The sequence below is a fragment of the Micropterus salmoides genome, unplaced genomic scaffold, assembly GCF_014851395.1.
Source record: "Micropterus salmoides isolate LMB-PRFRI ecotype aquatic unplaced genomic scaffold, ASM1485139v1 Ms_hic_scaffold_7, whole genome shotgun sequence".
NCBI lineage: Eukaryota > Metazoa > Chordata > Actinopteri > Centrarchiformes > Centrarchidae > Micropterus > Micropterus salmoides.
Genome location: NW_024044459.1, coordinates 37,853,364 through 37,880,527, shown reverse-complemented (window position 1 = coordinate 37,880,527; position 27,164 = coordinate 37,853,364). Strand labels below are relative to the sequence as shown.

At 43.5% G+C, this 27,164-nt stretch overlaps 2 protein-coding genes across 2 annotated transcripts in view; both read left to right on the top strand.

The window, feature by feature from the left end:
• The window catches only part of LOC119891504 (scavenger receptor cysteine-rich type 1 protein M160-like), a 1,270,577-nt gene that overhangs the window by 140,379 nt on the left and 1,103,034 nt on the right, over positions 1 to 27,164 (top strand). The gene's annotated exons all lie outside the window — the stretch shown is intronic.
• barhl1a (BarH-like homeobox 1a) lies at positions 14,680 to 26,763 on the top strand. Its single transcript, XM_038703370.1, has 4 exons — positions 14,680 to 14,752; positions 21,121 to 21,586; positions 24,351 to 24,540; positions 25,909 to 26,763. The coding sequence occupies exons 2-4, from the start codon at positions 21,226 to 21,228 to the stop codon at positions 26,111 to 26,113; spliced, it is 756 nt and encodes a 251-aa protein (XP_038559298.1). The 5' UTR covers positions 14,680 to 14,752; positions 21,121 to 21,225; the 3' UTR covers positions 26,114 to 26,763.

The following is a 27,164-nucleotide window of genomic DNA, read 5'->3' as shown; positions in this document are numbered from 1 at the left end:
GATTCCTGTGTGTGTGATTTTTGATGCATTCCTGAAATGCGGGCAGGAAATGGAAACATTGAGGCACCAGGAGAAAGTTAAAGTGAAAAAGCAGCCCTGTTTAAACTTCGACACACAGAAAGTCAATCAGAGCGACTTTCAGGAGCAGCAGGCAGCTGAACCTGTGTTCTCCGAGCTGTAAGACTTGTGTGTGCTGCAGAGTGAGAGTTATGAGTTTGTAAACAACGAAAAGAGACGAGCAGAGGTAGAAAAACAGCCAACATGCTCGATAGAAAGCGAGTAGACTTCTTGGTGGGTAAAATGAAGACCCTGGAACTAAATAGACGCTACTCCCTGTTTTCAGACTTTGGGACTGAACAATGTTAGAGTGAAACCCAACCAGGCTATTTGTTTAGAAACTGTGTGGCGCGTGAACGTGCGGTCATACGCGCCTGCATTTGCAGCAGCAGCATTAGTGGGACCAGTCCAGACAACACAGGATGTGATGGCACTCCTCATATACTCAGAATATATTAAAAGAAGACAGTACAGTTTAGTTCCAGCTATGGACTGCTGCAAGATGGAAAACTTTCTTTCTTCAGAACGGCAACACTCTTTTTTTACGATGTTGCAAAAACAATTTTTCACAGTTTCAAATTTGTCCCTGTTCTCCCTGTGGATTCATACATACAGAATTCGGGTGTGAAACCTTTTAAATGGTGATCTGAAAACTGGTTTTGAAACTCATTTGAACATTCCAACACATTCTCACCCCCGACTCATCACATACTGACACTTGGTCAAGGCCCTTTAACATAATTTTTAGACATGAGCCATGTCCGATTAGACTTTCAAAATAAAATGCTAGCCTTTCGAAACTGACATTTTGAAGTCGTGAAACGTTGCGATGTGGTTAAGTTTAGGCACAAAAACGACTTAGTTAAGGTTAGGAAAAGATCATGGTTGAAATAACTACGTAGGTCAGTTAACACATAAGTTAACTTGCGTAACTTTAAAAAATAATTTAATGTTGACTTTTTGTTTCACAGGGGTTCAAAGTCCACCCTATGCACCTCCTTACTCAGTCTTTTCTGTTAAATATCTTATACCTGCCTTTACTGTCAAACACTGACGCTACTGACTTCCCATACTGCGTTGGAATATGACACTATTCATAGTTTTCACGTGACGTCACATTCCATGAAAAACGCTCCCTTGGAGGCCAAAAAAGACGTTATTTTCCACTGCCTGGAAGCAAGTCACACACTGTTACTATGAGTTTTTTACTTTTGCGTTGCCAAAATGCTGGATGGTAGTTGTACTTTCTGATGCACAAATGGAAGAGACAAGCCTGAGCTGTGTTAGGTGAAAGGGTTAAACATTACTGCAGTCGAGCCGCAGCAGGGACCTGGGGCTTTTTAACGATAGAAACGCGGCACCGGATGCTGTAACATGGATCAGAAGTGCCCGACACTTGCAGTTTGTGTTCATATCTTTCTTTTTCTTAAGTTGAGAGGTGATCCAAATAAATAAATGTTTTTGCTTTTGCGACGTTTCTAAGGGGGAGTCGCGGCGTGAGCCGTTGTGTTGGTCTGTTGTTTTGCTCTCCAGGTACTGCGAGTGTCACGTGACTGAAAACTATGAATAGGGATCCCCAGTGCATTACAAACTGAGGCTGATGGGTTTTGACCATGCGTCCATATGTGACGAGCCTGGAGGGAGAACGGGTTGAAAATTGAGGTTCGAAAGTGCATTTCATTTTCACTCATATTGCAGACTATTTTGTCAGAGCTGATCTACAACACCCACTTTGCGGAGATACGCCCACACAGTTGCGAGCTTGCGTCTCACGTGACTTGTGCCAGCAATTGTCACACAGCTGAAACTCAGAGGAGCTTCGCAGCCTCGTAACTGGAAAAAGCGTGGAGGCGGGGCATTCTGCTCTCGGCTAATGCTTTGCTGTCTGCTGAGGTACAATCCAATCACAAGTCGTATTTACTGGATATGTGGGAATGACAGACTGCTGCGCCAGTGACAGAGACGGGGACTCGAGTTAGAGACTCGGACTCGAGTCCGACTTAAGTCGCACACACAGTGACTTGAGACTCGAGGTGCGGGACTCGTGAACAATGTTTATTTTTAGGAAGCGTCTGATGAGCGTGCCGTTATTCCCTCCCTGCGTTACCTATAACCTGCCTACGTAACACGTAGCATCAGCTGCTACACGTGAGAGAGGACAACAAACAGCTGCTGAGCCGTTCATCATAAACTTTAAACATAAACAAGACCCAAACAAAGAAGCGTTGAACGCAAAATAGGTTAGTAACCTGAGGTTAGTGAACATGTTTAGCTCAGCTTTAACCATCTAACGTTAGCTTGCTTTAGCTATGACCTACGAGAGTTTAACTCTGACTGTCGTTCGTTATAAAAAGATGAATTATGAAAGATGAACAAGTGTTTGTTTACTTGCCAAACTTTTGGTGGTCAATAAATGTAATTATTTACATCCCGCTGGCTCGGGTTAATTATTGCTGTTGGCTGGAAAGAGGTTACAGGGTTATTTTTGATCATGTGGCCTTACAGTTTTATTTAGTTAAAGTTACACTGGGTTTGAGAGTCTGCAGGGTGTGTTGACTTACAGTAGTTTATCAGCTGTCATTAACTGCATTGCACATTACATGGTTGTGCTCTGTAAGTTAAAAACAGGTTACAGGTTTATTGTTGACCATGTAACTTTACAGTTTTATTTAGTTAGTATGGTTGTGCTCTGTAAATAAAAAACAATTTACAGAATTCCTTATAGCTATGCAGTTTTATTAGCAACCTGGATCGAACCCAGCAGGTGATACAACATTCGTAATAACCACGAGAGACTACAGACTAATGAGTGTTATGTACCTATGCCTATATGTGCAGTCAATTCTTTACTGTGATGTCTGTCCTCAATCGAGTTGGAGTGACTTGTTGTTACCAGAACAACAGCAGGCCTTCCTGGCATTTCCTCCACTAGTTGATTTAGGATGTAACCTGAGGGCCCTGAATCATCGTAGGGCCTTTCCTGAGACTTTTACTGCTGTTCCAGTAATCCATAGCCCTTGGAAAAGGCCCCGACAACACCAATTAAAGATAAAACCTGTGGAACAAGTGAGGGAGAGCAGCCATGGATACAAAGGGCAGCTGTGAAGGCAATGTTTCTTGCACATATGGGAAAAAGTAATTTCTTGCTTCACCAAAACATTTTGTCATACTGTTACAATTTTACAGCACCAGCACCCAGGAAGAAAAACAGATAAGAATTTCAGTTATTGGGCTTGTTAGGGCTTTGGCCAACATTCTGGCTTCCTGTTTATGGAAAACTTTTACCTATTTACTTAACATTCCAAAAATTACAAGACAGTATTTAATTTATTCACATGGTATTAGTGCAATCCACCATAATGTCACATCTGGACCTGTTGGAAAGACACAGCCTGAGATTTTGAGTTGGTCTGCAGTTGTTTTGCTCCACAATCTCTCTTAACCTTGGAGCTCACAGTGTCCAATAACACAAACAGTTTACCAGTTTCCATTTCTGACCTTTAGTAGCTGTTAAGTCTAGCATCGAAGTAGATTCAACCTCATACTTTAAGATGTTAGTGTTAACCCTTGTTAATCCTCTATCTGTACCGAAGGCAATATCAATTAAAGGAAAACACTTAAAAGAACAGTTAAAGCATTAAAGCTGTTATTCACAAATGTTATTGTTAGATAAAGTGCAGACATGTTTCTAAAGTAAATATGCGGGTCACACAAACATCCAGTTCAGTATAAAATAAGCAACAGGACAACAAAGCACCAGGCATCTGGTTTCCCCCCGAGATGTGGTGTCAGAACCGGTCAGGTAACTGTCCTCTGGTCAACCACCTAAGTAAGAACGTAGTTCAAAGGTCAGGTCTTTGCAGTCCCCGAGTACGGCGGACTGTGGAGAGCCTTTTCAGTCAGTGAGGCTCTATCATCTTAGTTTCGTCAAGTGCACTGTTTTTCACCATGAATCATGGGAGAGATATTCATCTCTCTTTTAACCTTTGTTAATAATTAGGATCCTTTGTCTACAAAATCGTCTCAGAGGCTGTGTTGGGTCCCGGTCCAACCACAGTGTTCACTCAGTGATAATGTTGTGTCGGTCAAAGAATGTATGTGACTCAGGAGGAACGAGTAGTCTGAGGGAGTAATTACTCGTCACACGGCAGCTGCATGGGCTCCGTCAGCACAGGAAACAGAACTGATTAGTTCACAACTCTCAACTGTGGGTTTCCAGGTTTGAGTCGTTCATCTGTCATGTGACAGCTACTGTGGAGCAGGAATGAACGACTCGTTCAGCGCTCACATGGCTCCTCCTCAGCCTTTCGTTCACTCGGCAGGCTGAGTGACTGCCGGCGCCAGACAATGAGAGGCAGGTCGGATGTCAGGTAACAGTCACTGGACTGACGACATATAGCTGTTTGTTAATGACATGACATTTAATAAAGCATAACGTTATTACGGCGCAGTGATGTTGTGCTAAGTTATAGTTTTAACACAGCCGCACCGTAACATTAGTCCTGCTCGGATTACCTCAGAGGTCGTCTCCTCTCCAAAACAAACAGACCCGGTAAATAAAACATTAAAACGCAGCCACGTAGCAACATTAGCGTTAGCCCTGTGGTGTGTTTACAGCTAACAGCTGATGAGAGTTGTTCTGGGTCCACTTCAGAGCCCTGACAGGGTTCTACCGGGACCCGAATTACCTCAGAGGTCGTCTCCTCTCCAAAACAAACGGTCCCGGACATTAAAACACAGCCACATAGCAACTTTTGCGTTAGCTCTGTAAACAGCTAACAGCTGAGCCGGTAACGTAACTTTTCCTTTTTATTTACCAACAGAGCCGTACTTTTGTTTCACAGCTCGTGACTGGTGAACAACCTGCAGTGTTTGAGAGCGACGTGCTCATGTGTGTTTCTCTGTCTGCAGAATCCGGACCTGATGTGACCCATTCTGCGTCCAGACCTGCCAAACTGCTGCGTTTACATGTGTTTATTTCTCTGTTCCTCTCTCTGTGCTGGAGTTCTTTTAAGAACTTGGTGGCTTGATCCAGATTATTATTAAATTGGTTGAATTTTAATAAGAATGTGTTTATTCAATTCAATTTTATTTATATAGCGCTAAATCACAACAACATTTATCTCACAGCGCTTTTCATAAAAGAGCAGGTCTAGACCGTACTCTATGATGATATTTACAGAAGCCCAACAGTTCCCACCAAGAGCAGCACTAGGAGACAGAGGCAAGGAAAAACTTCCTTTAAGAGGCAGAAACCTCGAGCAGAACCATGGCTCAGGGTGGGCGGCCATCTGCCTCGACCGGTTGGGGTGAAGGAGGGAGAGAGGGAGAGAGAGAGAGAGAGGAGAGAGAGAGGGAGGCAGCCTACACAATATACACACAGAGGTACAGACAGTAAAGGTGATGTTGCTATAGACTAAATGAAAAATGGTACAGATATTTATAATAGTGTTAATGATAGCAGTCGTAATGTTAATGATTATAATAACAATAGGTCTAGTAACAATAGTCGTTGCAGTAGAGGGTGTCGAGCAGGAACACGGGGGCAGCAGGTGACCCGCAACCACAGATCCAGACTCCACAGCTCCAGAGCCAGAAACACCTGCAGGAAGTGACAGGAGGAGAGAGGAGAGGGACGAGAAAGCACAAGACTACCAGAAAGGGGAGAAGTTGTGTTAGTAACATGCAATAATGGGATGAGGTTGCACACAGAGGGAGAGAAAGTAGAGGAGAGAGGAGCTCAGTGCATCATGGGAAATCCCCCGGCGGTCTGGGCCTATAGCAGCATAACTAAGGGATGGTTCAGGACTCACCTGAGCCACTAACTATAAGCTTTATCAAAGAGGAAAGTCTTAAGCCTACTCTTAAATGTGGAGATGGTGTCTGCCTCCTGAACCCAAACTGGAACCTGGTTCCACAGGAGAGGAGCTTGATAGCTGAACGCTCTGGCTCCTAGTCTACTTTTGGAGACTCTAGGAACCACAAGTAACCCTGCATTCTGGGAGCGCAGTGCTCTGGTGGGGTAGTAAGGTACTATGAGCTCTTTAAGATAAGATGGTGCCTGACCATTAAGAGCTTTGTAGGTAAGAAGAATGATTTTAAATTCTATTCTGGATTTTACTGGAAGCCAATGCAGAGAAGCTAAAACAGGAGAAATATGATCTCTTTTCCTGGTTCCTGTCAGAACACGTGCTGCAGCATTCTGGATCAGCTGAAGAGTCTTAATGGACTTTTTCGAGCAGCCTGATAATAAGGAATTGCAGTAATCCAGCCTAGAAGTAACAAATGCACGGACTAGTTTTTCTGCATCATTTTTAGACAGGATGTTCCTGATTTTCACAATATTACGTAGGTGAAAAAAAGGCGGTCCTTGAAATTTGCTTAATGTGAGACTTAAACGACATGTCCTGATCAAAGATAACTCCAAGATTCCTCACAGTGGTGCTGGAGGCCAAGTCGACGCCATCAAGGGAAATTATATCTTTAGATAATGCGTCACGGAGGTGCTTAGGCCCCAGAACAATAACTTCAGTTTTATCTGAGTTTAACATTAGAAAATTACAGGTCATCCAGGTTTTAACATCCTGAAGGCACATTTGAAGTTTAGCTAACTGATGAGTTTCATCTGGTTTGATCGATAGATATAACTGAGTATCATCTGCATAACAATGAAAGCTTATGGAATGTTTCCTGATAATATTGCCTAAAGGAAGCACATATAAAGTGAAGAGGATTGGTCCGAGGACAGATCCTTGAGGAGCTCCATGACTAACTTTGGCATGCATGGAGGACTCATCGTTAACATGTACAAACTGAAATCGATCTGATAAATAGGACTTAAACCAGCTTAGAGCGGTTCCTTTAATGCCAATGAAATGTTCCAGTCTCTGTAATAGGATCTGATGGTCAATGGTATCAAATGCAGCACTAAGATCTAATAAAACCAGTACAGAGACAAGTCCTTTGTCTGATGCAATGAGGAGGTTGTTAGTAATTTTCACCAGTGCTGTCTCTGTGCTATGACGAGCTCTAAATCCTGACTGAAAATCCTTTGAGCTTTTTCAGAAGAGGTTTAATAACAGCTACTTTAAAGTACTGTGGTACATAGCCTGTTGATAGAGATAGATTGATCATATCTAGTATAGAAGTGCTGACTAAGGGTAAAAGGGAAATTATTGAAGTTAGTTGGTAAAGATTGAGGGAAGCAAAACTGTCTAAACATGTATCTGGTTCTACAGCTGTTTCTAAGGTTCCTGAGTTAAGAGATAAGTCGGTGCCAATTGAGGGCAGGTCTTGGTGAATTTTGTCTCTAATAGCTAAAATTTTATCATTAAAGAAGCTCATGAAGTCGTAACTACTGAGAGCTATGGGAATACTTGGCTCAATAGAGCTGTGACTCTCTGTCAGCCTGGCTACAGTGCTGAAGAGAAACCTGGGGTTGTTCCTATTTTCCTCTATTAATGACGAGTAGTACGCTGCTCTGGCATTACGGAGGGCCTTCCTACAAGTTTTAAGACTATCTTGCCAAATTAAACGAGAATTTTCCAGTTTGGTGGAACGCCACTTCCTCAAGTTTCTGCGATATTTGCTTTAATTTGCGAGTTTCAGTATTATACCATGGAGTCGCCTCACAGCGACAGTGCTAACCACCCAAAATGATTTCTGTGTGGAGTTTGCATGTTCTCCCCGTGTCTGCGTGGGTTCTCTCCGGGTGCTACGGCTTCCTCCCACCATCCAAAAACATGCAGGCTAGGTTGATTGGTTACCCTAAATTGTCCTTAGGTGTGAATGTGAGCATGAGTTGTTGTTCGTCTATGTGTGGCCCTGCGATGGACTGGCAACCTGTCCAGGGTGTAGCCCGCCTTGCGCCCGATGTCAGCTGGGATTGGTTCCAGCCCACCGCAACCCTGTACACAGGATAAGTGGTTGACAATGAATGGATGGATGGAATCGCATCCTTAAATTTAGCTACAGCACTATCAGACAGATGTCTTGTATAGAAATCTTTGCCCAATGGCGAGTAGTTCAGCAATACAAACTCAAAAGTTATCAAACAGTGGTCGGATAAAGAGGGATTCTGTGGGAACACCACTAAATGTTCAATTTCAATACCATACACCAAAACAAGGTCGAGGGTGTGGTTAAAACAGTGAGTCGGTTCATGAACACTCTGAGAGAAGCCAATGGAATCTAACAAAGAGATAAACGCAGTACTGAAGCTATCATTCTCAACATCCACACGAATATTAAAATCCCCTACAATAATAACTTTTGTTTTAAGAACTAAAGTTGACAAAAACTCTGCAAATTCAGATAAGAATTCAGAGTACGGACCAGGTGCTCGGTACACTATAACGAAAAGAACTGGTTGCAGTGATTTCAAACTTGGGTGCGAAAGACTAAGAACAAGACTTTCAAATGAGTTATAGTTTAGTTTAGGTTTACAGCTGATTAGTAGGCTAGAGTCGAAGATAGCTGCAACTCCACCTCCTCGGCCTGTGCCTCGAGGAATGTGAGTATTAATATGACTGGGAGGGGTGGATTCATTTAGGCTAACATATTCTCCATCACCAAGACCAAATAAATCAATATCATAATCTGATATTAGTTCATTTACTAGTACACCTTTAGAAGAGAGAGATCTGATATTTAAGAGTCCACATTTAACTCTCCTATTCGTTTGCACTATTGGTTTTAATTTTTATGAGGTTTTTATGCACAGCTCCTCTTCTGTTTACCTTTGATTTAAATAATTTTGATACAGAAATCAGGTTACACACAATTTCTATTTAGACACCACTAAATTACAACACACAAAAAACTACACTTACCTTGGCCTCAACATTACATACACGGGGAACTTCAACATGGTTGTGAAAGATATGAGGGACAAAGCAAGGAGAGCTTTCTATGCAATAAAAAGAAACATTAAAATCTATATTCCAATTAAAATTTTCCAATTATTACTAGAACAAATAATTCTATACGGTAGTGAAATCTGGGGGCCAAAACTTAATAATGAATTTGACAAATGGGACAAAACAATCATAGAATCTTTCCATACTGAGTTCTGTAAGAGCATCCTCCAGGTGCAGAGAAAAACACCAAATAACCTGTGCAGAGCAGAGCTCGGCCAATACCCCCTCCTACTAAAAATACAGAAAAGGTCACTTAAATTTTACAATCACTTAAAATCAGTTAACCCCCAGACATATCGTCACAAAGCCCTAACATACCAGGAGCTGAAACCAGAGAAGAGTCCCATCAGCCAATTTCTGTGGTGTCCGAACAATAATGCTGCGATGATGTGTTGAGAAGAAATCCGCTTGACACTGTTCTTGCTTATAAAAGTTTATTACATCAAAGAATTCAGCATAAATTACAAGCTCTGCAGCAGCTTGGAGAGAGACCCAGCCTGATGACCACTCTGTCTCTCTGTACATCGAACACAGCTTATATAGGACATGTTTAGGTCTCTGCTAAAAACCATATAAGGGCACAGTGCTGTAGATTAAGTGTAACCATCTGTTAGACACCACAGAAGGGTACAGTCCCTTCATTCACACTAATCTCTTCATACACACTAATCTCTACTTCCCCTAACACTGCACCCATCAATCATTACTTCCCCTAACACTGGATCCACTGTGCCTCTCTCCAGCTCTGGGTCAGGGGTCAAATTCTATAGGAGGGTTCACTCTTTGTACACCCATCAATCATTACTTCCCCATAAGGGTTCACTGTCCCTCTCACCAGCTGCAGAGCATTATGTTAAACTGTAATGGTCAAATGCACATATGTTATACACCACACTGGTCCTGAGGCTCTCTGCAGTAACAAGTCCCCAACAGCCTCAGGACACCAACACCAACTCAAGCAGACCAAACCAAATTATCAGCAAGCAGAAAGAAAATTTTATTGAATACTGGAAAGAAACGACCAAAACACAAAGTAAATTACAATGTTATCTGACCCTAAAAAGAGAATTCACACTGACAAATTACCTGAGTACAATAAAATGTCCTAAACTAAGAAAAATTTTGACTACATCCAGACAGTGAACACAGCCTGGCCACAGACAGAGCTGGCTACCACAAGAGGAGAGACTCTGCTCCCAGTGTGACAGAGGACAGGTAGGGACAGAGCTGCACTTTCTAACCTCATGCCCTAAATATAACACAAAGACAAAAACACTTTGCAAGCATTTCCCAAATATACCCCGAATTCGAATTCATATCAGACACACAGAAACTCCCCTATATACTGTCTATGAAGATTCTCAGTCATCCAGGTCATAGTTATCCAACGAAGGTTAAAATGAAGGGCAACTGGACTTGGTTGAAGCTACTGGAAGACGTTTCGTCCCTCATCAAAAGGACTTCTTCAGTTCTGACTGACTGGCAGGGAAACTCAGCTATTTAACCTCAGTGGGGTCGTTTTCCAGGGTCATCGATACTGAAAGACAGACCCGGAAATTCCAAAACCTACAGTCCAGAGCGAGCTGCACTAACAGAACAGGAGAATTGTCTTGGAGGAGAAAGGACAACAAACCCACAACACTTGAAACAGACAACAGATGGGTGAAAAACCTGTCAGATAGGGAACTCACCCAACCAGAGAAAGACGTTCTGGCCAAAGGATTAAACTTTGCCATTACACCACAGCAACTACCAATAGTAGACCTCATCACAGCCACAGAATCAGCCATTAGGAAAAACAAATTAACAGAAACAGAAGCGGAACAGCTCAAACTAAAAGTATCTGCAGCCCTTTCTAATGCAAAGGCCCCCCTTCCAACCTCACCATCCAAGAAAGGAAGGCTGTGACATCCCTGAGCAAGGATCAAAACATCACTATCCTACCTGCGGACAAAGGAAGATGCACGGTAGTACTTAACACAGCTGACTACCAGAACAAAGTCAACACACTACTAATGGACACAAACACGTATGAGACACTGAGACGAGACCCAACCAGCGGATACAAGAAAAAGGCCATAGAATGTCTACAACAGTTACAGAAGGACAACACCATCACCCGTGAACAATATTACCGTTTGTATCCTGGAGAAGCCATTCCATGCATTTATGGACTACCCAAGATACACAAAGAAGGAGCCCCACTCAGGCCGATTATCAGCAGCATTAACTCGGTCACCTACAACATTGCCAAACACATTTCCACCATCTTAGCTCCATTGGTGGGAAACACGCCTCACCACATCCAAAACTCTATTGACTTTGTAAACAAAGTTCGAGGACTAAAACTGGATCCAGATGAAACCATGGTATCCTATGACGTGACTTCTTTGTTCACCTGCATCCCCACCATAGAGGCAGTAGAAACCGTTAGGAAACGGCTAACACAAGACAACACCCTGGACAACAGAACTAGCCTCAGCCCTGACCAGATCTGCAAATTACTCGACCTCTGTCTAAACACCACCTATTTCCAGTACAACGGTGGATTCTACAGACAGAAGCACGGCTGTGCCATGGGCTCACCGGTATCCCCGATTGTGGCCAACATCTACATGGAAGAAGTGGAGAGTAAAGCCCTCAACTCCTTCAGAGGAATAGCACCGAGCCACTGGTACAGATATGTGGACGACACCTGGGTCAAAATCAAAAGCCAGGAAGTGCAAGCCTTCACAGAACACATCAACTCTGTGGACAGTAACATCAGGTTCACACGAGAAGATGTTCACAACAACAGTTTGGCCTTCCTGGACTGCGCTGTACACATTGAAGAGGACAGGAGCATGCAGATTGGTGTTTACAGAAAACCCACACACACAGACCAATACCTACTCTTCGATTCCCACCACCCACTGGAGCACAAGCTAGGGGTCATGAGAACACTGCACCACAGAGCAGAAAACATACCAACAAGCACCCAAGCCAGAGAGAAGGACCAGAACCACCTGAAGGGGGCACTTACAGCCTGTGGATACCCTAAATGGACCTTTGTGAAGACAGCCACAAGATCCAAGAAGAACAAAACTACAGGGGAGGAAAAGAAGGTCAGACGCAACAACATTGTGATTCCATACGTGTCTGGAGTATCAGAGAAACTCAGGAGGATTTTCAACAAACATAACATCCCTGTGTTTTTTAAACCCAAGAACACACTAAGACAGATGCTGGTCCACCCCAAAGACCGCACACCCAAACACAAGAAAAGCAATCTAGTGTATGCGGTCCAATGCAGTGAGGAATGCACAGACCTGTATATTGGGGAGACTAAACAACCACTACACAAACGCATGGCTCAACACAGAAGGGCCAACTCCTCAGGTCAAGACTCTGCAGTCTACTTACATCTGAAGGACAGAGGACACTCGTTTGAGGACCACCAGGTGCACATTTTAGACAGAGAAGATGGATGGTTTGAAAGAGGTGTCAAGGAAGCATCTACACCAGGGTTGAGAAGCCGTCATTGAACAGGGGAGGGGGTCTACGCCACCACTTATCCCCCACTTACAATGCTGTCCTTTCATCACTTCCCAGGAAACTCAACAAACGTAACCTATTGGCCTCAGGTGAAGATACCAACGAAGGTCGTTCAGTCTTGGCCACAGGTAGTCTCAACGACTGTAACGACTGTCGTCACAGCAACAAGGAACACTAACGAACCAGCGGTATCGATGACCCGAGATAACGACCCCACTGAGGTTAAATAGCTGAGTTTCCCTGCCAGTCAGTCAGAACTGAAGAAGTCCTTTGGATGAGGGACGAAACGTCTTCCAGTAGCTTCAACCAAGTCCAGTTGCCCCTGATTTTAACCTTCGTTGGATGGTTTAAATGAACATTCATTCAGTAATGCCCACTGAGAGCTCTTTTTGACTCTCTGCTGCAGGATGCAGCTGTGAGCTGCACTTGAAGGTAACGTTTGTGTGCATTTGTGGTGAGGTTTCACACTGATCACAAGTGATTTCCACCTTCTCGTCTCAATGCGGTCAGACCCAGACTCTTCAGTGTCAGACAGACTGAAGGGGAAACTACACACGTTTTGAACAACGGCAGAAAAAGAAAGTTAAACGTTTATTGTTACAACAACTGGAACAACTGGAATGTAGCCAGAAAGAGTGTCCTCATTAATAAAGTCAGTGATTGTGGCATCCATCTATCATTATCAAAACTCAAGGACAGGACTGGACACACCAGACCCAGAGATAAACAGAAGTAGGTTTGTTCTGAAATCAGAAAAATAACTGATTATCAAAATAGTTGCACATTCGTTTTTGTAGCTGAGAACTAATCGATTAATCATTGCAGCTCTAATTGTTATTATTATACAGAGGACTTTAAGCCAGGCAGCTGTGTTTCCTCGTTCCTGTCATGTTACTGTGCACCGGTGTAGCCGTCACTATCCAATAAGAACCAAGCTGCAGCTATGTCTAACATTCACTACCCACATGTTTCTACCTGTATTTGACATCATAACGATTCATTTAAAATACTTACACCACTAAAAACATTTAATTAAGATTTACCTGGATGATAAAGTGATTAACAGTGTGTTTCCTGATGTGATGTTTAAACTGAGTGACATTACCTGCCACAGTTTTTGCCACGGGATATGGCTGACAAGGACTGGATGCTGGTTTTGTTAAATGTGCTGGACCTTCTGAGGGCTTCCTGTTTCTCAGCAGGTTCACCATTCTTTTCTTTTTCTGTTACTTTTATCATGACAGGAAGTGAGAAAGCTACAGGCACTCATGGGAAGAGTCATGAGTGCCATGAGCTTTGCAGTCTGGACCCAGCAGACATCAGGTGGAGCTTGCTGTATTTTGTAGACAGATAACTGGACGTGCTGTGGAGACAGAAGATGACTCTACTAGACTGGCTCTATAAAAACGGCCCTGAGATCACTGCTGTTGTGAATTGGAAGTATAATAATATCTATCTGTTTTTGTTTATTAAAAATGAACAGCAGGGAGCAACATGTCCAGATGTTTTTATATCACAGTCATCAGGTCAGACTACAGGTAACAGGGAACAGGTGCAGGTGGCTGGATGCAAAGAGGGGGTGGCAGCAGACTAACCAAGGTAGTCCAGGTGATTTTCAGCTCATCCTGGAGGATCCCTAGATGTTCCCAGACCAGATGAGATCCTCTTTCCAGCTTGTTCTGGGTCTACTTGCGGTCTAGTCCCAGTTGGACGTGTACAAAAGGATCAGAGGATCCCGGAGGATTCTGATCAGATGGCAGAACCTCCTCAGCCTTTTGCTTTCAACATGAAGGCCCAGCGGCTCTCCGAGCTCCCTCTGGCTGTCTGAGCTCCTCATCCGGGTCTCTAAGGCTGAGCCCAGACACCGTGTCAGAGAAACTCCTTTCAGCTCTTGTTCTTTCGGTCATTACCCAAAGCTTAGGACCACAGGTTCTGTGTGTCAACCCAAAGGGAAATCTGCTCTCAGACTGGACACCAGCACAGTCTGATCCACTGGTCAACCTGGAAACACGGCCGACAGAAACCCTGATCCTGACAGAGACTCAGTCTGACGAGGAGTCTTCACTGTGGAACTAAAGACAACTACATGAGCTGTGTTCCAGTAAAGCTCCACCTCTTCCTGTCCACAGATATACACTGAGGACAGCACACGATGATCAGAGCAGAGAGCAGGCGGACGGCCAGAGAGACGGTCTACCTGGACATGGATCACCTGGTGCTGCTGCTGCTGCTGTGGAGCTCAGGTAGGACTCTGCTTTAAACATCATGTGTTAGAATTCAGATCTCTTTATTGGACCTGGGAGAAAATCAGAGAACACTATGGTGATGGAGCAGTGGATAAGACACATGCCTTTGGTGTGAGAGACCCGGGTTCAATCCCCCACTGTGACCCATCCACCATTGTGTCCCTGTGCAAGACACTTAACCCCTCGTTGCTCCAGAGGCGTGCGACATCTGACATGTATAGCAATTGTAAGTCGCTTTGGATAAAAGTGTCAGCTAAATGTAAAATGAAAGGCTGTTTAGGGTGAAAACACTGAAACATGTGCACTTGCGAAGTATTTAGGTGGCCTGTAAATATTTAGAGATATAGCTGGAGAAGAAGAATTTTGTTTGTTTAATTTATGCTGCTGACTGTCTTGGCCAGGTCCCCCTTGAAAAAGAGATTCTTAATCTCAATGGGACTCTCCTGGTTAAATAAAGAGTTAAATAAAAGAAATAAAAGAAATAGCAGAGACAAGACTTCCATACTTGAACGATGTCTACCTATCAAAGAGGGGACCTCCACATGCTGCAGTGGACTGTCTGTCCTCACTCTTTCAGTTAATGAGTGTTTGTTTAAGACTATCTTAACTAACAAAGACCACGCCTATGAACATAGAAGATTTTAAATGGTTTATTGCTTGTAATGGAACCGAGATCGATTGTACTAAAAGAACGGCTCGAGTGCCCAGAGGGTGGGCTCAGGGATGTAGGGATGGGGGAGAGGGTCGAGGGATGAGGGATAGGGGTCAAGGTGTGATGGTTTATTCTCCAGCGCTGTCGGTGATATTCCCTGTGTCTCACTTGGCCCTGACTCTCTGTCACTTCATCTCACATCTAGGAAAGCAACAGATGTTTGTGAACACAACTGTCTTCAATGCAAACTCTGATGACATGCTAACCTAACGAATCATCATGTCATTTTACTCTGTGAACTTTAGAACAAACTACAGTCTGTCTACTAGCTGTCCATCCAACTTCCAAGCTCATCCTTCTCACTTATTTCTGCTCCTCCTCCTGTGACCTCTGTCTTCTTCCTCTTAAAATACTGCAGGATGCTCGTCTCTGTGAACATTTTGACCACTGTTACTTTTAAATTGTTTATGGACATGTATGTACACATACAGGACTTTTTAAGGTCAAGGATGGTCAGACACGTGGGAAAAAAAGTGGCCAAGGAGTTTGTCCCTGTCTTTATTCCTGCATTCTTAAGAATTTTATGCAAGAGTGTAGTGTGGATAACTTTATGAGCTAATACATGTTCAAAACTAGAAACCCCTCTCTAACTCTTCTAAAGTAAAGTAATCACCTCAGCTGAGCCCTTCTGTACGATAAATAAATAATCCATATCATCATCATGCTCACCATAAACTGGTGCTTTGTGCTGTGCTGGTTCTGACTCTGTTTGTGCTATAGACCTCATTTCTGCTGCCAGTCTCATGTTCACCCTGGCAGCACTAATAGGTTTACTGGTCCTGCTGGCCAGTGGCGGGTAGAGTATACTCAAAATCTTTAAGTACAATTACTCCCATAAAAAGTAAAAGAACACAATCAGGTTAGAAACAGCTGTGCAACATGGTTATTTCTAGGGAATGCAATTTGCTTTGCCTGCTGATTATCTGTAATTTAGCTATTTCTTCAATTGTTTTCCATTTTAAATCGCCAGCCAAACCTCTTGCTTTGCAGTAGCACAGGCTGCCAATAAAATCTCATTATTCCTAAAGCATCTAAAAGTGATCGTCTGACATAGATATTACAGTGTGTAGTCTTCATTTGCTCTGCAGACTACAGACGCTTTTAATGCGCCGTTAGTGAAAGCTTTTCACTTGCCAGCTTGTTAAAGAGTGATGAAGGCTGCAGGTCCATGGTGTGGCTCACTGGATTTCGGTTTTATTAGTAGAACAAAAAGCCTTAAACTAAAAAGACTTTGCCTGACTTTCTAAATGTTTGCATCTGCCAGCTCTGTGACTGTGACAAGTGCCCGACCAACGCTTTACTGTGTAACTGCGCACACAGCCTGGATGAGCTCATTTCAGTTAATGAAGCAAAATGCAGACTGGTTAAGTTATAAAAGGTATGAATGGAAAATGTAGCAGAATTAAGAGTAGGCCTACATTAGATGTACCCACCCCTGCTGCAGACATCGTCACTGCTGCCTTCAGCTAGAAGGAACAGCAGCACAAAGGTAATATTGAAGCACTTTGCTGCTCCGGCCTCCAGCAACTTGTTTTTCCTCCCTCAACAATTCTATCGGCTATATTTTGTCCGGGACTGATGTGGAGTGTGTGAGTGATTGACTGGTCACTTAGTAAACCGCCTCCTATATGAGCCAGCTCTGAAATTGCCTGAGTCAGGAAGGCAATGCAAATAAAACTTTACATTAGGAAAGACGGGGGGACCAAACATAGATTTTGAAATGAAATATGTATAATGGCTCCTCTGCCTATCAGGTGATCAACCTACCAAAAATCTCTCTGATAAAGTGCAGCTCACAGCCGCTTCAGGTGGAGCAGAAAGTGATCCAGTAATAAGTTGTCAGTCTGGCAGTAAATGTACAGTGTATACCATATGATAGCAACTGCATACAATTTGATTCATCTTATTGATTGTCAACCAAATGAGACATGAACATTATAAATGTGTAAACACGCCATTCTTCTGGATCCAAAACATGAGAGCAATGACTTCCTAATATGCCTTCCTAGGCCCAGCAAAAAACCTGCCTGTAAGCTGTAGAGCTAAACCTGATGAAATCATTATTATCGTCAGTAGTGATGTAAATATGACCATATGTTCTGTTGTAATACAGATATATCTCAGATTCAGTTTGTCTACAGTTTACTATTTATATTCATAGTAAAGTTCATAGTAAAGGCCCATTTATACTCCTGCGTTGGGTATACGTGCGTACCTACACCGTCGATTTGACGCAGAAGTATAAATTGCACTAATTACACAAAGCCAACTTTACGTGTAGATATATATGATTTTATTGTAAATGTAGACAAAGCACAGTTATACTGTGCCTCCCGTGGTAAAGTTAGAACACCGTAAAACGTAGTGGGAGTTATAATGTGTAATGCATGAGGGGAGCTTTAGAAGAAAAGAAAAAGTTAATAAAATCAACTAAAATCAGGAAAGGGTCTTAAAAGAGTTCAGCCGACTGATTTCCTTGGGCAGGCTGTTCCAGAGCCAATTTGAAGTCTCAGAGAAAAAAGCTTTAGGATTGGCAAACTGGTAGAATTTCTTTTTCTCTTCCACAAACACAACAACTGGAAAATAGCAACATGGGGCCCTCCAAGCTGCTGTAGCTGAACAGTGCCCCCTCCTGGTGCTTCAGGTCCACAAATCACTTTTCCTCCACATTTCACTGAGATATGTGGAGCAAAAGTGAATAAACAAGGAACTTCACTTCATTTGTGAGCAAAAAGCAGCATTTTGTCTCGTAGCAGCAGATTGAAGCAGCAGCAGTTATTGACTTGTGTTTGTGCAGCTCTCATTGCATGAATCCACATACTGATTGAAGTGAAGCTGAGTGAACATACTTCACTGAATGCTGAGCTTTTCCTTTAACTCTGTATGAACCAGTCTGCTGACTGCTGCTCTGTGTATTCACATGTTCATCTCACCTACAGTAAACTGGTTAAATTGACTCCAGAGGGAGTTCACTGAGATGTTTCTGAGCTGATGGAAAGTTCTTTACAAAACAACCTCAGTGTTTTTTCTGTCCAATCACAGGACTCCAGGCTGAGAGAAGAAAAGAGAAAGAAAGAATCACAGAAGCAGAATCAGCAGTCAAGTCTTAGTTTAGTCTCTTGAATTCACTTCTTTACTGATGACTCTCTTGTTTCTGTTCAGTGCCTGATGATGTCAGGTTGGTGGGAGGAGCCAGTCGCTGTGCAGGAACACTGGAGGTGAAACATCAGGGAGACTGGAGACCAGTGAGTTACTTTCACTGGACCCTGAAGGCAGCAGCTGTTGTCTGTAGAGAGCTGGACTGTGGCTCTGCTGTTTCTGTAGGACAGAGAAAGGAGTCCTCACGCAGTCCTCCTCGTGGATGGAGCTCTGGAGCTGAGCAGAGTACGAACGGTCCCTCCTCAGAGTGACCTGCCAACGGCGGACCCTCCAGGAGCGAGATTTTGTCCGAGAACCATACTTGGGCCGGCCAAAACGGGGCTACTAACAGTAGGCTGACACCGTCCTGACGGACCCACTCCAGAACCCGCGGGAGCAGAGCGACTGGGGGAAATGCATACAGATGCATCATTGGCCACGTCTGCACCATGGCATCCAGCCCCAGCGGGGCTGGGGGCGAGTGGGAGAACCACAGTAATCTCTCGAGACACAAACAGGTCCACGTCTATTGGGCTGAACCTTTCCATTCCCCGGGCCTCAGCCCCTGTCTCGACAGCAGGTCCGCTCCCTGGTTCTGGGCCCCAGGGATATACATCGCCGTAAGAGACAACAGTCTCTGCTGGGACCACAGGAGGATCTGATGCACCAGTCTGCACAATGGGCGCGAGCGCAGACCCCCCTGGTGATTGAAATAGGCCACCACTGCCGTATTGTCGGTCCTGACGAGGACGTGGCGACCTCGGAGGTCGGGCAGAAAGCTCCGCAGAGCACGAAACACCACCAACATTTCCAGGCTTCCCTTACCCCCCACAACTTTGCTGTAATCCAAGAGTGGGGGAGTAGTCAGGGCCCGCTCCAGGGAAGAACGGCAGAGACCGGTGCGGAGGCAAATGCAGCAGGAAACGCATGCTGAGAGTAAACTTGATGAGCGTTTCCTGCACAGCCTGCGGCCATTCGATATTGAGCTTGGCCTCCGCCCGCGTCACCACCTCCAAGAAGTTTGTCTGAGCTGGGCGTCTGACTGGTGACGTCAGCCCGGCTCCCGGAAGTCCTCCTTCTCCACAATGCTGAGCACATCCCATTCCTCAGAATCGGACAGCTACAGCATTTCCAGGCTCATACCTCGAGCGTGAGAAACCGAGAAGCAGACCACCAGAGTCACGGGGAGAGCGTATCCGGCCGTCTTAAGAAAGAGTGCCTCACGAGACCTCAGCACCCTAGGGGGCAGGGCCTCGCAATTGCCGCAAGCAGCCCCCTCGAGAGCTGCCTGCGCATGCAGCATCCCCAGACAAGACAGACACAGCTGATGAGTGTCCCCAGCCGCGATGTACCGCGGGCATGGAAAGACACACTTCTGGAACTGCTCACCAGCCATGATCTCCTCTGCAAAACTTCCATCATGGGAATCAAACTTCCTATCAAACATATCAGAGCGCCTGCTGAAAAGAAAAAAGCTTGTTTGTCCTGTGTGCTGGCGTGTTTTACACGCCTCCAGTTACGCCGTCCCACGCTACCGTTCGAGCAACGGCAATAGGATTGGAGTAGTTTCACTCATAATTCAGCCCTGCCACGCCTAGAGGCGTTCCCATTGGGTCGTCACCGACGCAGTTCGAGTTCCCTCGAAGGGGAACTGTAAAGTTCTCCAAGGCAAGGCAAGTTTATTTGTATAGCACATTTTAACAACAAGGTAATTCAAAGTGCTTTACATAAAACATAAAAGCAACAGGACAGTGACGTCCTAAAGTGTAGAGAGGTGGGCTTGTTTCTGGAAGCTTCACTGTTTTTATTAGATTTAAACTTTATTTTAACAGGAAAGTTTCTTTGACAGTGGACTCCTGTATTTAATTTTTTTTTTTTAAGCTAATAAAAAGTTAAGTCACCGTCAGACGATAGCTGATGGGTTCCCAGAGTTCATTTGGGCCGATGCTTTCCGCCTCTATTGCTGTCCGTACAGACTGTTTACCTTCATGCAACCAAAGCCCGCTCAAACGTGATTGGTCGGACTACAAACAGAAACCAGGGCTGAGTTCAGCCCTTCAACCTTGCAAGGAAACACGTCGTTCAATCAGAAAATGTGCCGATACCAAAACCTGGTCCCCTGCCTCCAGACTCTGCGTTCAGATATCTGTTGATAGAGATTACTGACGGACAGAATCCCACAGCTCCATGCACAATAAAAGCACTTTAATAAAGTATGAGACTGTGATATTTTACTTTAGTGGATGTTTAAATATTAGCTTATGTACTTATTTCTGTTCTCTTGTAACTTTACTGTCTGGCTGCTATGACAGTGACTTGGATTAATAAAGTCTTTGGCTCTGTGGTGGGAGTGAACATGTTCACTGCGCCTGTCTGTATTAGTGCCCCCCCCCCCCCGCTCTCTCCATGGTGCTGAAATCAGCTGCTGATCGATCCCTTCACTTATTGATCCAGCATCATCACTCGGCAGTTAAACAGTTTGTAGCCTACTTTTTTATTTGTTTTTTTTTTACAGTGACTGGATTGTAAAGGAGGAAATGACGTCACTAATATGTGAAGTTTTCCCATACTTTGTGTCCTGCTGTTCCTGCTGAACAAACTCACCAGAGTCCGGACGGAGATGGAGGTTTCTGCCTCCGGCTCCTCCAGGTTCCGCATCGACTCTCTGCTCTCCCTCAGTCCGCCCGGCGCGCTCCTCTCCCGGGCACACCCTCCGGAGCTCAGCCCGGGGAGCGGCAGCGGCTGCTCGGCGCCTCCTTCCCCGCGCGGAGAGCGTGCTCCCCGGCTGGAGTCCGCCCTGCTGCCCGGTCACCTGCAGCAGCTCCAGCCCCGCACCGTCAGCTCCTCTTTTCTGATCCGGGATATCTTGGCGGACTGTCGGCGCTACTCTGACCCGGGACAGCCCGAGCTAGAAGCCGAGCCGGAAGAAGACTATCAGGCTAAAAGTCCCAGCAGCTCCTCTTCTGACACCGAGTCCAGAGGTAAAAACTTTAATCATAATAATTCACCTTTTTACTTTTCAGTGAAGTCATTTGATCCTTTTAATGACATATTTCTGATAAAAAGACTCATTTAATAGTTGTATCCTACATTTATTCTTACTGAATACTTTTTAAAGCAGAACAAAATACAAATATCTGCGCAAACTGAACTAAAACTTGTTTCAACTGGTTCAGAGTTTTAAATCATTTATCAAACCAGCAGAGTCTGAAGCCGTAATAACTAATACTGATGTTATGAGAGCTGACAGAATAAAACAGATATTCATCATTTCATCTTTACTTGTTTTGAAACTTATTTTCAATTAAAAGATTTTACTTACAAAAAATGTAATAATAGGCCAAAAGGTTTCATTTGATTATGATTATATTTTATTATTAACAATAATAAACGGTGAAATTTTCACTTTACTATATAATAACTTTATCATATCAGAGGCTTTTATCTAACTTGAGTGTTCATCTTTTATTAGGCTACTACACATTTAATCAGAGATCAGAAGAAAAATAAAGTTGATTTTATTTTTATTTAATCCATAAAATCAGCTCAGGTTTTGTTTCAGCAGCTTGTCTTTTTCTTTTTAAAGCCTTCACAGTGATTTATTAATAAAAATAAATCATGTGTTTTTATGCATTCTGCTGCTGCCTTTGATGGTTTGAATAAGGAGGCCAATTAAGGACAATGTTGAGTTTGTCATTAATTATTAATGAGGAAATGTCTTTTTAGATTAGAGTCACTTTGTCAGATTGCTCTGAAATTATTCTGACGTCACAAACACAAAAACTTTCAGCCGTACGATCATTATAAGTAATATTTCTATGATCAGACGCCAGACCTTCAGAAACCTGCAGGAAACACCTGCTGGGCTCGTCGTCACATCACTGGTTTAACATCTGCGCTTAACAGAAGCTGGATATAAAGAAACCCTGTGAGCTCAAACACATGCTGAATGTAAAGCTGATGTGAGTCTGCAGCGTGACCTCTGACCTCAGAGGGAAACGTTGCTGCTTTTATGAATTAAATCACATTAAAATATCTTCATCTGTCAAATCTCCTCAACTCTTCCACCTTAAACACAAACTGAGCGGCTGCTGAGACGCGTTCAGCCTCTTCTCCTACTTTTAGTACAAAAAACACAAATTAAACCAGCCTGATATCTTATGTCTAGGACTTATGTCTCAGCAGGACCTGAAAAAGCTTATCCATGCATTTAGCTTCAGTCGACTCGACTACTGTACTGGTGTCCTTACAGGCTCCCTAAGAAATCTATCAGACAGCTGCAGCTGATTCAGAACGCTGCTGCTCGAGTCCTCAATAAGACCAAAAAGGTGGATCACATCACTCCAGTTCTGAGGTCTTTACATTGGCTTCCTGTCTGTCAAAGAATTGATTTCAAAATCCTGCTGTTAGTTTATAAAGCACTAAATGGTTTAGGGCCAAAATACATTTCTGATCTTCTGCTTCGTTACGAACCATCCAGACCTCTCAGGTCATCTGGGACCAGGTCTGCTTTCTGTCCCCAGAGTCAAAACTAAACAAGGAGAAGCAGCGTTCAGTTATTATGCTCCGTATATCTGGAACAAACTCCCAGATAACTGCAGGTCTGCTGAAACTGTCTTTTAAATTAAAATAAATTAAATTTTCTTTTTACCGCTGCTTTTAATTAAATATTTAAGATTTACTGGAAGATACTGTCCTGTTTTCTTTTTCTTTGTTTTTATATTTTTATTATTTACCATTTAACTCTTTTAACCCTGATTGTAACACTGTAACTGTTATTATATTTTATGTTGCTTTTAAACTTTTTTATATTTAGTTTCATGTAAAGCACTTTGAATGACCTTGTTGTTGAAATGTGCTTTACAAATAAACTTGCCTTTCAGGGTCTCTGTAGGACCTGAAACTAAAGCTGCGTCCGAAAAGTCTTTTTTTGCTCAGGAAGGTTCTGACTGAGTGAAGTGACCCGGACGTGTTTCAGTGGCGGCCGTGATAAGAGCTGTTTGAGTTCTCTAAAAGATGAGGAAAGGAATCGCCGTAATAAAGGCAAAGATCCAGCTGGACGACCTCTACAGGAGGTGTTTCCCACACACTGATTTATTACTGATTGTGTTACTATTTAAAATGGTTAAAATCGTAGCCTATTTGATGACTCAGCGCATATATTGTCTCTCTCTGCACAGTCACGCTGTCATTCTGTGGGAGACGCTGTGTTCACAGACCGTTGGGCTTCATGTTGATGAACAGGCCTCTGGGTGGTGTGAACATCTCACCATTATTTAGTGCCTGGTAGGAACTTATCTGCCTTTCTGCTGTCTTGGGTATGAAGTAATATATTCCACCCTGCGTTACAACAACAGTTGCTTTTTGTAGTCCATCTTCAGAACATTGTAGTTTCATCACGGCAGTAAAATCCGCAGTCGCATAATTACGTGGTCTAGAAAAGAGCAGCTGGATTCTCTTAGACCCCCCGTCCTCTTTTCCTGAGTCCTGACGGATTCTCCTTCACATCTTTCCTTCACCTCATGACGTTTTCCATCGAGGTCGAGGAAAGGAGATGTTTTTGACTTTTCGGGTGCAGCCTAGGTCTGGGTTAAGCCACCCAAGGTCTGTGGCCCCGGGGAGGCGGTCTGCTCAAAATGCAGATTTCTCAAAGCTAAACAGAGACACGGTGACTGTAATTTCATGAATACTCTGATCAATCACCTGGTCTGGGTCTGATGTCATTTCTACCTGTCAATCACTCAGCCCCGGACCCCGCGGCGGGCCGTCTGAAGAAACCCCGCAAAGCCCGGACGGCGTTCAGCGACCAGCAGCTGTCGAGGCTGGAGAGAAGCTTCCAGAAGCAGAAGTACCTGAGTGTCCAGGACCGCATGGAGCTGGCTGCCTCGCTGCAGCTCAGCGACACCCAGGTCAAGACCTGGTACCAGAACAGGAGGTACGGTATCATGGAAGCACAGGTGAAGAGCCCACGGGCCCCTGGGCACAGACATGTAAAAGGCCCCAAACACCAGCGACTGAAAAGGAAAAATTTGCAAATCTCTTTGTAGCTGTTTGAGAAAATGTTTGAATTAGTTTTTTTCCTCTGTGGTTGGTTTAGTTTGTCTCCATGCAGTTATTTTGTGTTTCTTTGTAGTTTCTTTGTGGTAATTTTATTTGGTTTGCTGTCATTGTTTGTTTCTTTGTGCTCATTTTTCTGTCTCTGTGGTCATTTAATTTCTCTGCAGATATTTATTGTCTCTTTGTAGTTGTTTAGTGTTTCTTTGGAGTATTTATGTCTCTTTAAGGTAATTTTATGTGTTTTTTAGTCATTTGTGTGTTTCTGTGGTCGTTTAATATCTCTGTAGTTATTTGTCTCTTTGTAGTTGTTTAGTGTTTCTTTGTGGTCATTTTTTGTCTTTGTGGTCGTATCATAGAAAACATACCAGAACAGAGATATATTATTATAGAAACACAGTCAACAAAACAATCTCACCTCAAAGTCCATTCAGCTGCTGTTTTTAAATTTTGATTACACTAAACAATCTTCATCAGTACATGAATGATTTCAAAGGTAAAAAATAACTTGCAACTTGAAAAAAATAATAAAAAGTACAATATTATGAAAAAATACAGTATAGTAATATTAAAGAACACCAATTTAATAACAGAACAAAAAATAATAAAAATATTCTAATATGGTTATTTGTCAGCCTCTGTCTGAGTTCAGTATCACTGTAGACGGACACATGTGAGACATCTCCCGATTAATAATGAACATGGGGCGATCAATAATTCAGCAGTGTGTGCTGTAATTCAGGATCAATAATTAATATAGAAACAAATCTGGAGCTTTTAGTGCACTGTCAGCGAGAGGAGACGGGGCATACGGCACTGATTTCTTATTTATTGATTTATTTTTATTGTTTCATGCGCACAAGAATCCTGCACTGTGATTGGCTGGAGGTCAAACAAACATCAATAAGCTCCGTAATGGATTATTTGGGTCTGATGTCCATAACTAACTAGAGGAAAAATTGTATTTGGGAATTTTAATAAGTAAGATGCAAATAATTTGTAATTATTCTTATTTTGTGTGGCTAATAATTCACACATTATAGTTTGTTTATGAAATAAACTTTCATAAATAACTTAGAAAAGTAATAAGATTGTAACTTGCGTGATGAGAACATTACATTCTATGGTAATTTGTACAAATAAGATAACGTGTGCAAACATGTCAAATGGATCTTCAGGAGCTCAGCAGTGTGTTTTCTCATGTTTATCTCACTGTGAAAATAAAGACTGTTTGTGTTTCCTGTCTCAGAACAAAGTGGAAGCGTCAGTCGGCTGTTGGGTTGGAGCTGCTGGCTGAAGCCGGCAGGATGTTCCTGCCCGCACATTACCTGTACCCTCCTGCCCCGCCCACACTGGACCTATACCTGTACCAAAGCCACGCCCCCCATCACCACCACCCCGTCCAGCCACTGCTGCCCCGCATCCTGACCCACACAGAACCCCATCCCCGCTGACACCAGCACCTGGGAGGCCTGGTTCCAACAGCGCGACGTACAGGAACACAGAACGGCAGCTCGTTAATATTTGGAGACAAAAAGATATTCTCTACTTTTCAGTAGTAGCAGCATAAAGATGTTTATTCAACGCTTTCCCACACAGGAACTTAATTAAACTTCTCTTTTGTACGTCCACTTTGGAGACGGGTTCTGCTCAGGGGGGGCGATACTAAATCCAAGTTCAGGGACTTTCAGAGGCCGGATGCAGGGATGTGGATCGTGATTGGTTGAGAAGATGTAATGTCACATGACAACACGAATGACTACTACAAACAGAAGTAACAAATTTTATATCTGCTTCGTGTGGAGCAGAACATCCAGTCCTTTAAAATGAAGAAGCGGACACGTTTTTGTTGGACAAAAACATTCAGAGGGAGCTGCGGTCAGAGGTTCCAAACCCAGAGGTGGTTTCTGAGCAATACAACACAGCCCAAAAATAACATTTCCATCAGTAATAACACTGGACTCACCAAGTGACTACCTGAGATCTGTGAAAGCAGCTCGAGCAGTCAGACCACGACACGGCTCTGACAAACTGGAGTTTTCAATACGTCTGTAGCTACATTTCAGATTTTGAAATTTTCAATAAATATACAAGTTATTAGTAATGTTTCTGCTCTGTTCTTATTTGTTCATCCTGATGCTAAATTTTCAGTTCTAATAAGTTTCTGATAAACCAAAGTGTAGAAAAACTGAAGGGTGCCAGTCCAGCAGAGAGCGGCAAAACCAGAGTCCGGTCTCCTTTGGGTTTCTTGAAGGTCTGATTTGACTCGTACGGCACTTCTCTCGGTGTAACGGGGGTTTTGGCAAAGACTTGTTTCGTCTTAATGGGTGTTTGAACGTGGACTCATCTTGTGCCGGTCTAGGTCTTGTGGGGTTTGGAGTCTTTGTCTCTCTGAGAAAAAAAAGACACCAGAGAACGACTGGAGGCTTTGATTGATGAATAAATGAATCTCGACAGATCTGTTGGCGGTTCATTTTCTTTCGAGTGTTTCAGCCGTCTGTCCGT

Coding starts and splice junctions, on each gene's coding strand:
- barhl1a (XM_038703370.1), top strand. CDS start 21,226: ATGGAGGTTTCTGCCTCCGGCTCCTCCAGGTTCCGCATCGACTCTCTG. Junction 21,587..24,350: donor TTCTGACACCGAGTCCAGAG/GTAAAAACTTTA, acceptor TCAATCACTCAG/CCCCGGACCCCGCGGCGGGC. Junction 24,541..25,908: donor ACCTGGTACCAGAACAGGAG/GTACGGTATCAT, acceptor TTCCTGTCTCAG/AACAAAGTGGAAGCGTCAGT.